A 15,063-nucleotide genomic window follows, 5' to 3' on the forward strand; every position below is an offset into this window, starting at 1 on the left:
TTTGTAATTACTGTTACCGTGCAGTTGCTGCCTCCTCATTTCAACCACATTTGTGCTAATGCAATTACGGGTTAAACACCATAAAATGGGGACTAACTGTGCGGACCTGGTTTTACGAGGCGTAAAATCACACACAATTCCGAGGTCCATGTGGATTAAAGTTCTCATTTTCTATCTGCTTTAAGTAAGTAAGTGGTAAATGGGTACATGGACTTCTGGCTGAGGGGGGGTGGAAGGCGGGTGGGGAAGGGTAGGAGTGGAAAGGGAAAACATCAACCTGGCAGTGGTAGCACAGCATGCTACCCCCTTGTGGTCAAAATTAAGCGACCTAGGACTAGAGCTCAGATGCTTGGCTCCTGTGATTCTTACGACCTGGAATTTCTTGTAGGTCTTGTCTTCTGACAGCCATGACACTGTGCCCATCATAATCTGGCTGAAATATTCCACATGGAAATTCCACATAACTCCTAATCATGGCTATGCTGGCATCTAGAATCCAGGAAAACTGCTGTTTGCCTTAAAAGGGTGCACGTGCAGACAGTTGCCCGTTCAATCTGAAGGACTATGAAGTGTGTTGAACGCCACGGATTACTCTGTCCTGCAAGATTGAACCACTGCTGTTTTCGTATGGAAAAAATGCATCTTTTGTTGCTGTTGCGTCCTTTACCGTAATGTGTACTGTGGCAGGGGACATAGTCTTTGCTATGCAGCACGTAAGCTGTTCGAGAAATACTTCTGTGTTGCATCTCCATATATTCATTTTTATTTACAAATGTTAATGATATGCAGAAGACAAGAAAAAAAAGAAGAAAAAGAAGAAATCTAAACTGAAGGAGGAGAGCAGCGAGCAATCTACAACAGAGGTGAAGGATACAAGCATGGACTCAGGAATCCAACAAGTGGGTAAGACAAAAAGGCACAGGACAATCTCCGAGTGCTCAGACATGGAGGCCTCTGATAGTCACAAGCATCATTCGAAGAAGGAGAAAAAAAAGCGGGACAGGTCTGTGAGCTCCGAAATGGCGGAGGAGCATGCACGGCCTGCAAAGAGGAAACGCAGCAGCTCCAGCGACAGGGAAGCGCCATCTTCAAAGGCCAAGAGGTTTTCATGCAAGGAAGACGGGACTACTCGGCACAAATCAGCAGACGACATCACAACTCTAAAGGAGTGCAAAGGTAGGACATGTTTCACATGTTTGTTGTTGCAGCCTTAGTGTGCTGCAAACAGTTTATCCTCCTTGCTTGATCTCCTTGGTCATGTTGAGTTAGAAAATAATTGTCTCATCTCAAATTTGGTTACAGTTATGGTAGCTTACATTACATGCATAATTAATAAGCAACAAATAAATATTGAATTGATAAAAGTAAATGTGTTTACAATTTGAGAAGCCAGGACTGCTTCAAACATGAGTTGAACACCAAATACCCATTCATATCCCTGTAAGTTGACATAAATCACAGGCGTTGTTGGTGTTGTTTGAGAAAAGTGTGCTTAGGATAGTATATGTATATGAATTTAGAATCTAGTACTGGAGCAAACTGTCAGCCATATTCATCAATCTCCCGTTTTGCGAGGCCCTAATAGCGAATTATAGCGATTCGCTATTAAGGACTCGCAAAACGGGATTCATGTAGGATTAGCAAAATTTATTGCGATTCCTACTGATTCCTTATTTGCGATTAGCAAATTGCTAATCGCAAATAAGGAAAAACTCCCCATTCATTCCTATGGGCCAAAAGGCCCATAGGAATGAATGGGGAGTATTCCTTATTTGCGATTAGCAATTTGCTAATCCCAAATAAGATTGCGATTTGAAGGGTGCCAGGGGTGTCCAATGGACACCCTGTAGCACCCCTCAAATGCACATTTGAACAGGTGTTGCGCACACACATGTCCAGAGGACATGTGTGTGTGTAACATGCAAATAAAAAAAAATGCACTAAAGTGGTTTTTACACTTTTTTCGCAATTTACCACGAAGTCAGATTTCGTGGTAAATTGCGACCAAATATTGCGAATTCGCAATTTCAAATTGGGTGATGAATTGGATTTAAGGAATCTCTATTAGAGATTCCTTAAATCCAATTCCTCGCAAATATGCGATTTCGGTAATAGCGATTTTTGCATTTGGGATGATGAATCCCAAATGCAAAAATCGCACTCGCAAGCGGCCAGATTCTCAGAATCTGGCCGTTTGCGAGCGCAATTCATGTTGATGAATATGGCTGTGTGTCTCTTCCTGATTCGCTCAGCGTACCACAGTGAGGCAAATTTTGCAGTGTACAAAAAGTCTAAAAATAACTGGACTCCCTAATGGGATCCTGCTTATGAGTTACTGTGAGATAATTTTCTGGGTCCTGGGCAGTTGGTCCTTACTGTGTTAAGAATCCTGTCTAAGTACTGTTGTTTACCACCATCATTTCTGGATCACCAAAATAATTTCACTGTGATTGGGTCAGCATTAATCATTTGTCTCTTCAGGGGCAGTAAAGTCGAACAGTTGAAGATTTTACTGTAGAAGGGGATTATGTACTCTGATAAAGCATAACCATGTTAATCGCACTCAATAATGCAAATGCCCAGTATTCAAAGGATTGTGCTTGGGTTTACAGATAATAAAAAAGCAAGCTTAAAATTATCTCGTTCCAGTGTATGACCCCAAACAGCCTTATTTATACTTGGCCGTAGAGCGGTAAAAATGGGGGAAACATGAGGAAAAAGTGCTCTCAGACATAACTTTTTCCTCATATTTGAAGCATTTCTGCACCAGCGCAGAAACTCTTTAGAAATCTGCATTTAAAATGTGCAGGCCTACAGTAGAAGGGGAAACCGCCTTTACAACACAGCAATTCCCATGCAATGCCTTTACTACATAGCTTTTACCATGCATGCATTAATAACACATCCATGTTTTGGTTCTTTTTGTAGGGGATGATGAGGGTATTGGGTTGTAAGTGTATTTTAGGGATATGGGGTGTAAAGGGCATTTTTAGGGTTTAGGGGTGGAAATGGGTATTGGGTGGATGAGGGTATTTCTTAGGGTTTAGTGGTGGGTAAGGGTATTGGGTGGAAAGGGTCTGTTTAGGGTATGGGGTAGTAAAAGTATTTTAGTCTGTAATAGTTGTGGGAGTATGATGTGGTAATAGTATTTAATAAAGGGAGGTGTTTAGGGATTTATCCCTAATAAAAATAAAGTTAATTTATAGGAAAAATGGGAGGTTTGGGGGGTCTCCACCGCCCCCTAAAAAATGTAAAACAAGATATATAATATATATTAATTATCTTACATGCATGGTAAAGGCAGATGTGTGGTAAATGAATGCGATGTGAAACGTGTGTGGTTAAGGCATAAGAGGTAAAAACATGTTTTATTGTCCCACTTTTGTATTGCACTTTTCCCTCCTAAACTTAATTTATAGATTTCTCCGTTTGTGTCTGGAAGGTGGGGGATGGGGGGTGGTAGGTTAAAGACCACCAGGATTGACTTGGCGTTTTCGGATTGGAAATATTGTTTTAATATATAAAGAGGCCTGTTTTAAATCAAATTTTAAACAGTAAACCACTGGAAAATGAATGGCCGATTGACCAGACAGCAGAGGCCCGATTCTCCCACCAAAGAAGCACTTATTTATCTCGGATTGTGTGCTAGGCCAGCGTGGTCTGAGGAAATCCATGTTGTAATTGAAACGTCTCCAGTGAGGACAGGAAATTTAAAATAGGAGTGCCCCTCTGTGAAAAAATGCTTTCCGAAGTGGAAGTAAGAAAGACCCAGCTCTGATGGGAAAGATAAACTTCAAAGTCAAACAAATGATGGATGGAATGCAGAGCAAATCAAACATTCACCTCCAGTCAACAGACCTGTGTTAAATAGTTCTTTTGCTCACCATGCAACTCCAGTTTAGACCCAGCCATATGCAAATCAGTCTTGACCCTGTTCCTCATGGGAACAGTCCAGAACGAACTGCCAAGCCAGGTCCTCCCTAGACCAGAAACCAGTATCCTGGGATTGGTTTCGAGGTATTACCCCAGATCAACCAGGCTAGCTTGAATCTAGTGACACAGTGAGCCCGGTACCCACATCTGGGCATACCCGGAACACTTAGGGCTAGAAAGCAAACGACATGGCCTCAAAATATACCAGCACAAAAATGATGTGTATTCTTGCATGCTAAAAACCATGAAGAAAAAAAGTAAAACGCTTACATTATTGCATGCCCATTTCCTTAAATATCCAGAAAACTGCATCTTTTTCTTTACATGCAGTGTTATCCTCATGTGTTAGTGAAGAAGTGGATTTCTTTAAATCCATTGTAATCAATTGTTCGCTGATGTGGAATTGTTATTTCCGCATGAGGGGATAATTGCCGAAAAATTACGGCAAATGCAGCCAAGTATAATTGAGGCTGGTAATATTTAGTGGATTTTCCTTCAATAACACCTTAGCCTTTGTTATGCGATGACTACTGCCTTCTGGTCTTCTCAGGGAACTTGGTAACTCGCTCTACAATATCCATAACATTTCATAAAAGTGTCTGATACAGTTGATGCAGTGTAGCTACATTGCAATGATGCACCTTGCCCTGTGTTTTCAGTAGCTCTGGCTTCAGAGCCGAGCAGTTCAGTGGGCAGGCGTTCTAGGATCATGCAACAAAAATAGTAAAAAGACCATGAAACCATCACCCAAGAATCAAGAGACCCACCCTGTGCAATAAAGAGCTCTGTTCAGGATTCTGTCTGAATCTCCGTGCCCAAGTTAATAGTGACGGTTGTCTCATTACCGGATTAGTCTCCGCTAGGCCTGTTCCTCTATGGCCCCCTCTGTGTGCTCCGGAAGCCCACAGGGCCCTCCAATCACCGTCCGATGGGGCCTCTTATGTATATGACCTTGCCTCATGTGGCAGAAGTCTCAGGTATATGAGCCGTCATTTGCGTCCTACGTGCCCATGTGCAGGGTCACCTCACCCCAGAAGCCGGGACTTTCTGCAGTCTCCAGTACCGCAGAGCTCGGAGCTGGCGAGGCGGAGTACATCCAGAGGTGCCAGCTGCCACACGTCCAGAAATTTTAGAGCCCTTTTAGGTTTGGGACCAGTAACGGCCCAGGTGCCGACATCTGTTTCCAAGCATGCGTAGCTCAGGGTGGCCCAGCACTCCCTCAGTGCCGGCCTCGATAGTCAGTGGCCGCTGAGCGGGCTTACTGGACTCTATTTTGCCAGCCTCCTTGGGAACTCCGTGCTATCGTCTCTGCGGGCGTCACACTCTGTTAGTCTTCGGTCTCGGCATCCAGTGCCACTGAAACCCGGGGCTGCACTGAACCTCCAGGCTACACCCAGCACATCAATACTGCTACACCTGAGCATGTCAGTTTCTCTTTTTTGAGGCCTGTTCCATTCAGGTACTTTATACTTGCAGAGGCTTGAGGATCTTCCTTGAATCCGGACTGTCCCTCGCCTCATAAAAGAAATCCATCTCCTCTCCTGTTGGACTGGTCAACTTTTTTTCTCTTCACTTGCCACAGCAGCAAGGTGCCTTACAAGAATCAACCCTTGCCCCCCAAGTCCGATCAGGAGAACTGCAAATTCACATTTGTTTCATGATAATACATTTTGCTGTTGCCTGAGTACACTGTTCATCTGTGTGTCAAATGTTGTGCAGCTCTCTTGGCCCAGCAGTCCAGTGTTAATGCCACTTTAGTAGTGGTTGTGAGAAGCCAAAACCAACCAGAGTGCATCCTTTTTCAGTTTCGAGCACATCAGCCAATCTTAGTGAGGTGAATGCTTGGTCTAATGAGAGAAGGTGCAGACCGGTGCATGAAAGCAGCACCTTGGGCGCTTCGTAAGGACTGTGTTGGAAAGCACGTATGAAGGATTTAGAAGGGGTTTTGATGATCAAGTGTTACCAGATATTTTACATTTTGCCAGCTTAAATAGTACTGATGCTTGGCGGCCCCGTGTCACATGGTTTAGTTGAGACCGTGACACAGATTCACTAGAAGGACCCACGGGAGGTCTCACGAGTTGTTCCTTATACCCTTGTCCTGATGAGGCCCATATGGAAGGGCTGAAACGCATCGACAGTTGAAGAAAGGAGGAACCCATAAAATCAAAAAGATTGTATTTACTATGGATCTGCACACTACCAAAAAGGCTTAGAGGTGCAAATGGTACCTCGAGTGTAGCTGATTACCTCACAGTGGCTAGCAGCTGATCAATAAAGCAAACACTTCATTGTAAAATCAGGGGGGTAGGAAACAATTGTTGCTTTTTTTGTGATGATTTATGTATCTTTGTGTATTGCTTTTTTTATATTGATTTAATGGAGAACAATTAAAAAAGAAATGAAGAATTGTTCCAACCAGGAATATACAGTTGGGGCTTGTTTGAGATGTGATAAAACAAGATGGGACAATGTACCATAAAATCGGAGTGATTTGATGTATCCTATGATTTTAATTGTATTGATCCCTCCATATCACTTGTCGTATAGTGCAATATTTTCTTGCCCACAAGGTGGAGGGTCATTTTGGTGAACCTCTAGTGTTGTGCAGCTCTCTGGGCCCAGCAGTCCAGTGTTAATGCCACTTTAGTAGTGGTCGTGAGAAGCCTAAACCAACCAGAGTGCAGCCTTTTTCAGTTTCGAGCACATCAGCCAATCTTAGAGAGGTGAATCGTCCTTTGTCCTCTCATTCTTCCTAGCATCCAAAGTAGAGTGTCCCAGGCAGACAGCTTGGACTGGCCAAGGTGTGAGGTGGATTAGTTTCACACACAGTTCTAAGCTAGGCCACTTACACTAGGTGCTATCCAGTAATGCAGAAATATAAGGTTATGGGGAGTTTTGTATTTGCATGGGTAAACTTTCTTATGAACAAAATGGAGCCCTCACCAACCTATTTTTTTGGAGGGGGCTCTGGGATTGAGTGTACAGCTTTCCACAATATCAAGGAAAAAAGAAGAGTTTGTAGGGCAGGACAGAACAAGCATAGGGCAGCAGTGCACAGCTTTTCCATTCTTTCATGAGTGCTTTCACCTCAATTTACAGTTGATCTATTTTAAAGAACAGTGACAGGAGTAGAATTTTAAACACTATTTCTGATGTAGAAAGTTTTGTAGACATGTTGCTCCTGGTATTAATCTCTGCACACCTAACAATGCACCATGCTCCGTTGTAGAAGTTTCTACTGAGGAAGAAAAAGATGGCACGGACAAGAAAGATACAACGATGTCCAAAGTTAAAAGGAAACGTAAGAAGAAACACAAGGAAAGGCACAAGGTGGGGGAAGAGGTTATTCCCTTACGAGTGCTTCCAAAGTAAGTGAATTGCTAACTTGAATATTTCTTTCCTTTTGTTGCACTTTCTGAGTCTCCAAAACACCTAACCTGTGATGTAAAATGTCATACTCCAGCTTGATGTTTGAATAAAGATTCTGGATAAAGTCCAGTTATCTACAGTCAGGCTGTGAAAATATAGACCATGGCTACTTGCAAACATTTTCCCAGGGGCCAAAAAGTTTGGTCTGTGGTGTGGCCAAGGGCCGTATTGATGCCAGCAGGGTGGCGGTTGGGGAGCAGGGGTAAAGGTGGGTGTAGAGGAAGCAAAGCATGTACATCTAATGACTCAGTTTCAAAATGTGAAGCCAGAAGACTTGGAATAAATCCCGGCTTTCCCACTTGACCAAACTGAGTGATCCTGGGCAATTGTTTTTATATCACTATCCCTCCTTTTACTTCATTATCACTTTTAAGAGGACCTTGAAATACATTACTTAAACATGTGCACTGTATGAAACCTTCTCATGTGTTTTAATTTAATAAACTATAATGTCCATGTATATTAGAAGCCAAGGCCACCCAAAGGGTACACATAACAACTTACTTGCCTCTATTATCATTGTTGTCAGGGTGGGTGGAAGCATTCATGTTTCTAAATCAATGTTTGAAAACTATTTTTTTAAATACTTCTCAATGCACTGATATAATCTGATGCACTAAAGTATAGCGATTCTGCATGTTATTGAAATACACCTTTTGTATTTGGAGAGAATTTATCTGTACTTTTACACATTTGTTGCACAATGTCTTTAAACGTGATAGTATTCGTAAAGTTAAACACTGCAAGACACCCTAGTTGTTTCCTTTTTATCATTTTACTTTGTATATTTTTAATGTTGATGCTAAGTCGGTGCTGACTTTGACCTGAGGGCCTCATTTAAAGGTCAGGAGGACCGCACTTTGAGTATCACTGATCTATACCCTTCCATTGTCCTCAAGAACATCCCAGGGCTCCTGTTTATGTTGCCCCTGCAACTGAAGATATGTCTTACTAGAACCAACCAAACACCCATTCTGTGGTCAATAATAGTTCCGTCAACTTGCTTTGCATGTTCATTTCCTCATCTGTCGAAGACTGAATAGGTGTGTTTTGGGTGACAAAGTCATTTGCACTTTAACTTGGATTTGCAAACTAAGAGCGATTTGGGAATTGTGTATGTATGCCCATTCTTAACATTACCCCAGTACGATGTATTCTGTGCATTGGTAAATTGCTTAAGGCAGCAGGAAGTGAGCCCACCAAAACATTTCTGTTTGTAGACGGTGTAAGGAATAAAAAGAGGTTACACCAGCAAAAAGTGCCCCAGTGATCTGCATCTAATGAGATTATCATTTAGAGAATCCTGTAAAACTCTATCTGAATGTTGTCTTCCCATATTAACCTGTTACCCGGTGCTTAGAATTGACCTGTTTGCTGTGGTCCCATTAAAGATCCCTGTTTCCGCGAACATGATTAAAAAACTGAAATCAGTTACTTGTTTTGTTCGGAGCGCCGGGACGCCTCATTGCTGGGGCAGCTGTCGCGCTTTACCAAAACCATAGCATAGCATAGCATAGCATAGCATCTTTACCTGCTGGAACTGGAACAGCAGCTAATAATTGCTATTACAAATTTCAGTTTCTTTCCACCTTCCTGTAAACTAAAAGGAAACTTGGAACTATAGGTTGTGAATCGTATCACTTTTGCCTATACTTGGGGAAAAAATATACAGGAATAGAAAGGATTTATTAATGTTACAAATCATTTTTCTACCTCTCCTGCATCTTGATATTTACAAATTAGAGTAAGCAGAAGTTAATAAAATGCATTCAGTATCTGCTGTCTACTTTCTTTAATGTAAATATTTTTGTTCGGACTATTTATAGAAGTAAATTATAAGGTTCCTTGCCAACGAAGTTGGCATAGAACATGTTGCACATAATAAGCATTTGCATACAAAGATGTTTCTGTTCGAGAAAAATAGGTTTTTTATAAACTCGGCTTTTAGCTTTGTGAAAGTTAAAATTGCAATGTGAAACAATGAAATAGTAATTAATGTGAATTTTATTTTTATTTCCTAGTTTGAATATTCTTTTAGGAAAGTGTTGATTGTACATTGCTTAATTGTAATTAAAGGAGAAGTCATACAAATAAAGTACTGAGTTATCAGATACTTAAAACATAAGGCTGTTCTTAAGAAAGCTGTTACTGAAAACAACAGCTGGCTTAGTGTCTCCGTTAAAATCGCTTTTCTGGCAGCAATCATGCTAGTTTGTGCTGCCTTTTTAGGTCTCGACTACAGCATTGCTTTAGCAATGCTTGTTTGTCGAGATTATAGCAAGGCTTTCAAAAGTCTACCCAAACTGCACGGATTGGGTACAGTTCATGTGAGCCATGCGCGTGCACATCGCCAGCCACATCGCACATCATAGGCCTCGGCATCAGACTTCAAAGGAATCCGGTCCCCCGTCCCTCGCTTCAGACTTCAAAGGAATGCGCTCCCCCGCCACAGCAATGCTGAGAGCTTGTTGCTTTATTGCTCTCATACTACGATCACACTTTTTACTCCCTATACCGCGTATACCGCTCTGCCAATGGACGGTTCACTAGACAGTGCTAGCTCAAGCACTCTTACTCGCGGACTCTTCATCAGAGACAGTAACTGGTCTGTGGATCAGACAAAATCCCAACGGCGTTACCTTTCATGTCCTCACAGGCAAGAGACCAGGCTGTCTCCGCAGTAATACAAGTGACGAGCACTTACGGCCCCTCAATGCCAACTGTATTAGGGAGCCCAGACCTTTTTTAAAAAACATGTTATCATGTTGCAAGTGCCTCCCTGACCTGCGTATAGAGCGCAGATGACGCAATGAAAATGTACAGATATACAATGAGCTTTTATATTGGGGAAATGGCTTCGATCCATAAAACTAATATTCATCTGTATAGAGCATCGTTACCCCTTCCCCCCTACCACCACCCAATCCGAGTCGGCTATTAAGTATTAACCAGGTCACTGTTCATCCGGAAAAGACGGACACTGCGCTAATCAATGTAAAGATAGGAGGTCAGATTTGACATGTTTAACAGTGCACAGATCCAGGTGATCAAATACACTAAATTGCTCGGTCACTGAAATGTTTATTTCACACCACTCATTACCTAATACATCCCTTGCTCGTGTCTTCTCAATCTTTCAATCGTGTCCTCCTCCTTCCATTCTCTGCTTCCTCCCCCTCTCATTTCCGGTCGGTCTCCCTCCCTCTCCGCCTCCTGTAACAAACAGTCCTGTTTTGGTCCAGGAAGTGAGCGATGCCTACAGTGTGTGCGCACCTTGGCTTCCCGCACACTGCTGAATCATCTTTAATGGCTCTCTCCAGGGCTGAGGCTGTATCTCCAGCTGTGTCTCTTCCAATGGGAAACCGCACTTCCTGCAGGTACCACTTGCTTGTATGTGATCCCTTGGGACTTGCAGTGTGTGTACCTGACCTCTGGGCGGGGGCAGGGGGGAGGCAGCCAGCGTCCGTCCCCTTCAATGCTTAATCGAACCTGCTTCTAGGTCAAATTCGTGGCAATGACTGCAGAGGCAGCCGTCGGATTTGGTTAACCTCTGCTTTCCATCTGTGTGCGTTCTGCAGGGGCCCCTGGGCTACTGGCACCTTACAGAGAGGTCGGCGGCACCCGTGCATTTTGCTGCGGGCTGTCGCTTGCTGGCAGCTTTTTCTCAGGATGTCTAACAGGTGGCTACCTTCCGCCGGGACATGGCATGCGTGTCTCTGAACTGCCACTGCTTCGATGCGCGTGTTTGCGTTTCAGTGCTAGCGAGCTCTGCTATCGGAGATGTCGAGGAAGGTGTTCCAAATCTGCCTTTGGTGTGTGAGGGGGTCATCGTTTATAATACAAATCTGTAGGCATCAGCTGGATATGTGCTTTTTAGATCTCGTCTACAGCATTGCTTTAGCAATGCTTGTTCAGTGAGATTATAGTAAGGCTTTCAAAAGTCTACCCAAAGTGCGGATTAGGTACAGTGCATGTGAGCCAGGCGCGTGCACATCGCCAGACACATCACACATCACCCTCACTCTATCGATCTATCGCCCTCACTATATCTATCTATCGCCCTCACTCTATCGCCCTCACTTTATCTATCTATCGCCCCTCACTCTATCTATCTATCTATCTCTCTATCTATCTATCGCCCTCACTCTATCGCCCTCACTCTATCTATCTATCGCCCTCACTCTATCTATCTATCACCCTCACTCTATCTATCGCCCTCATTATATCTATCTATCGCCCTCACTCTATCGCCCTCATTCTATCTATCGCCCTCACTATATCTATCTATCGCCCTCACTCTATCTATCGCCCTCATTATATCTATCTATCGCCCTCACTCTATCGCCCTCACTCTATCTATCGCCCTCACTCTATCTATCGCCCTCACTCTATCTATCGCCCCTCACTCTATCTATCTATCTCTCTCTCTATCTATCGCCCTCACTCTATCGCCCTCATTCTATCTATCTATCGCCCTCATTCTATCTATCTATCGCCCTCACTATATCTATCTATCGCCCTCACTATATCTATCGCCCTCACTCTATCTATCGCCCTCATTATATCTATCTATCTATCGCCCTCACTCTATCTATCGCCCTCATTATATCTATCTATCGCCCTCACTCTATCTATCGCCCTCACTCTATCTATCGCCCCTCACTCTATCTATCTATCTCTCTCTCTATCTATCGCCCTCACTCTATCGCCCTCATTATATCTATCTATCGCCCTCATTCTATCTATCTATCGCCCTCACTATATCTATCTATCGCCCTCACTATATCTATCTATCGCCCTCACTCTATCTATCGCCCTCATTATATCTATCTATCGCCCTCACTCTATCTATCGCCCTCATTATATCTATCTATCGCCCTCACTCTATCTATCGCCCTCACTCTATCTATCGCCCTCACTCTATCTATCGCCCCTCACTCTATCTATCGCCCCTCACTCTATCTATCTATCTCTCTATCTATCTATCGCCCTCACTCTATCGCCCTCATTATATCTATCGCCCTCATTATATCTATCGCCCTCATTATATCTATCGCCCTCATTATATCTATCTATCGCCCTCATTATATCTATCTATCGCCCTCATTATATCTATCGCCCTCATTATATCTATCTATCGCCCTCATTATATCTATCTATCGCCCTCATTCTATCTATCTATCGCCCTCATTCTATCTATCTATCGCCCTCATTATATCTATCTATCGCCCTCACTATATCTATCTATCGCCCTCACTATATCTATCTATCGCCCTCACTATATCTATCTATCGCCCTCACTATATCTATCTATCGCCCTCACTCTATCTATCGCCCTCACTCTATCTATCGCCCTCACTCTATCTATCGCCCTCACTCTATCTATCGCCCTCACTCTATCTATCGCCCTCACTCTATCTATCGCCCTCACTCTATCTATCGCCCTCACTCTATCTATCGCCCTCACTCTATGTATCGCCCTCACTCTATCGCCCTCACTCTATCGCCCTCACTCTATCGCCCTCACTCTATCGCCCTCACTCTATCGCCCTCACTCTATCGCCCTCACTCTATCGCCCTCACTCTATCGCCCTCACTCTATCGCCCTCACTCTATCGCCCTCACTCTATCGCCCTCACTCTATCGCCCTCACTCTATCGCCCTCACTCTATCGCCCTCACTCTATCGCCCTCACTCTATCGCCCTCACTCTATCGCCCTCACTCTATCGCCCTCACTCTATCGCCCTCACTCTATCGCCCTCACTCTATCGCCCTCACTCTATCGCCCTCACTCTATCGCCCTCACTCTATCGCCCTCACTCTATCGCCCTCACTCTATCGCCCTCACTCTATCGCCCTCACTCTATCGCCCTCACTCTATCTATCGCCCTCACTCTATCTATCGCCCTCACTCTATCTATCGCCCTCACTCTATCTATCGCCCTCACTCTATCTATCGCCCTCACTCTATCTATCGCCCTCACTCTATCTATCGCCCTCACTCTATCTATCGCCCTCACTCTATCGCCCTCACTCTATCGCCCTCACTCTATCGCCCTCATTATATCTATCTATCGCCCTCATTATATCTATCTATCGCCCTCATTAAATCTATCTATCGCCCTCATTAAATCTATCTATCACCCTCAATCTATCTATCACCCTCAATCTATCTATCGCCCTCACCACCACATCACTATGCGCTACCACAGCATCACTGAACGCCACAGCATTATTTGTCGCCACCACAACATCACTCAGCGCCACCACATCATCAATCTTTGCAACCATTCAACAACAACTGGTTCAAATATGTTCTATCAATGTTTCAAGCTTTATTACAAATGTCACAAAAAGATGTTAATATTTCACTTCTGTTCTTGGATTTTCATCACAATAAAATACACTGAATAATCTTCACAAAAGTTGTTTACAAAAGTTAAAGCTATTGCCATTATAAATTACAATAACTTTTTTAAAAGTATTAATTATTTAAAAAAATTAAAAGCCATTGTTATTTGTAATATCAATACATCTAAGTCACGTAAATACAACACATATTGCATTACAAATGCTATAGGTGTCACATTTGCGAAAGTTAAAACTATTGGCATTCTAAATGACAAAGCTATTTTCAAAACCAACATATAAATATTTGTCATTACCAATACCAATAGCTCAAACTTTCCTAATTCGAGACCTATTGCATTGCATATAATTACACTGCACTCAATGCAACATACACTCCAAACAATACCACTCAGTGCCACATAATTACACGCCACATAATTACACTCTACTGAATACAACATACACTCCAGACAATACCACTCAGTTCCACATAATTATATGCTACATATTTACACTGCGCTCAACGCAACATACACTCCAAATACCACTCAGTGCCACATACCTACCCGCCACATAATTACACTGCACTCAATGCAACATACACTACAAATACCACCCAGTGCCACATAATTACACGCAACATAATTACACTGCACTCAATGCAACATACACTCCAAATACCACTCAGTGCCACATAATTACACGCCACATAATTACACTGCGCTCAATGCAACATACACTCCAAACAATACCACTCAGTGCCACACAAAATACACGCCACACAATTACACTCTACTGAATACAACATACACTCCACACAATACCACTCAGTGCCACATAATTATATGCTACACAATTGCACTGCGCGCAACGCAACATACACTCCAAATACCACTCAGCGCCACATAATTACACTCTACTGAATGCAACACACACTCCACACAATGCCACTCAGTGCCACATAATTATATGCTACATATTTACAATGCAACATACACTCCAAACAATACCACTCAGTGCCACATAATTACACGCCACATTATTACACTGCACTCAATGCAGCATACACTCCAAATACCACTGAGTGCCACATAATTACACTGCGCTCCAAGCAACATACACTCTAAATACCACTCAGTGCCACATAATTACACGCCACATAATTACACTGCGCTCCATGCAACATACACTCCAAATGCCACTCAGTGCCACATAGTTACAAAGCCTCATAATTACACTGCACTCAATGCAACATACACTCCAATTACCACTCTGTGCCACATAATTACACGCCACATAATAACACTGCACTCGATGCAACATACACTCCAAATACCACTCAGTGC

The 15,063-nt window shown here is 43.1% G+C and overlaps 1 protein-coding gene across 2 annotated transcripts in view; it reads left to right on the forward strand.

Moving 5' to 3' along the window:
- The window catches only part of LOC147667216 (la-related protein 7-like), a 211,620-nt gene that overhangs the window by 84,609 nt on the left and 111,948 nt on the right, over positions 1–15,063 (forward strand). For both annotated transcript variants that reach the window (XM_086948842.1, XM_086948843.1), the window contains exons 7-8: positions 790–1,176; positions 7,166–7,304. In XM_086948842.1, coding sequence (XP_086804968.1) covers positions 790–1,176; positions 7,166–7,304 — 526 coding nt within the window. The remainder of the gene's footprint in view (positions 1–789; positions 1,177–7,165; positions 7,305–15,063) is intronic.

This window comes from Lissotriton vulgaris, unplaced genomic scaffold (assembly GCF_964263255.1).
Source record: "Lissotriton vulgaris unplaced genomic scaffold, aLisVul1.2 SCAFFOLD_1138, whole genome shotgun sequence".
Taxonomy (NCBI): domain Eukaryota; kingdom Metazoa; phylum Chordata; class Amphibia; order Caudata; family Salamandridae; genus Lissotriton; species Lissotriton vulgaris.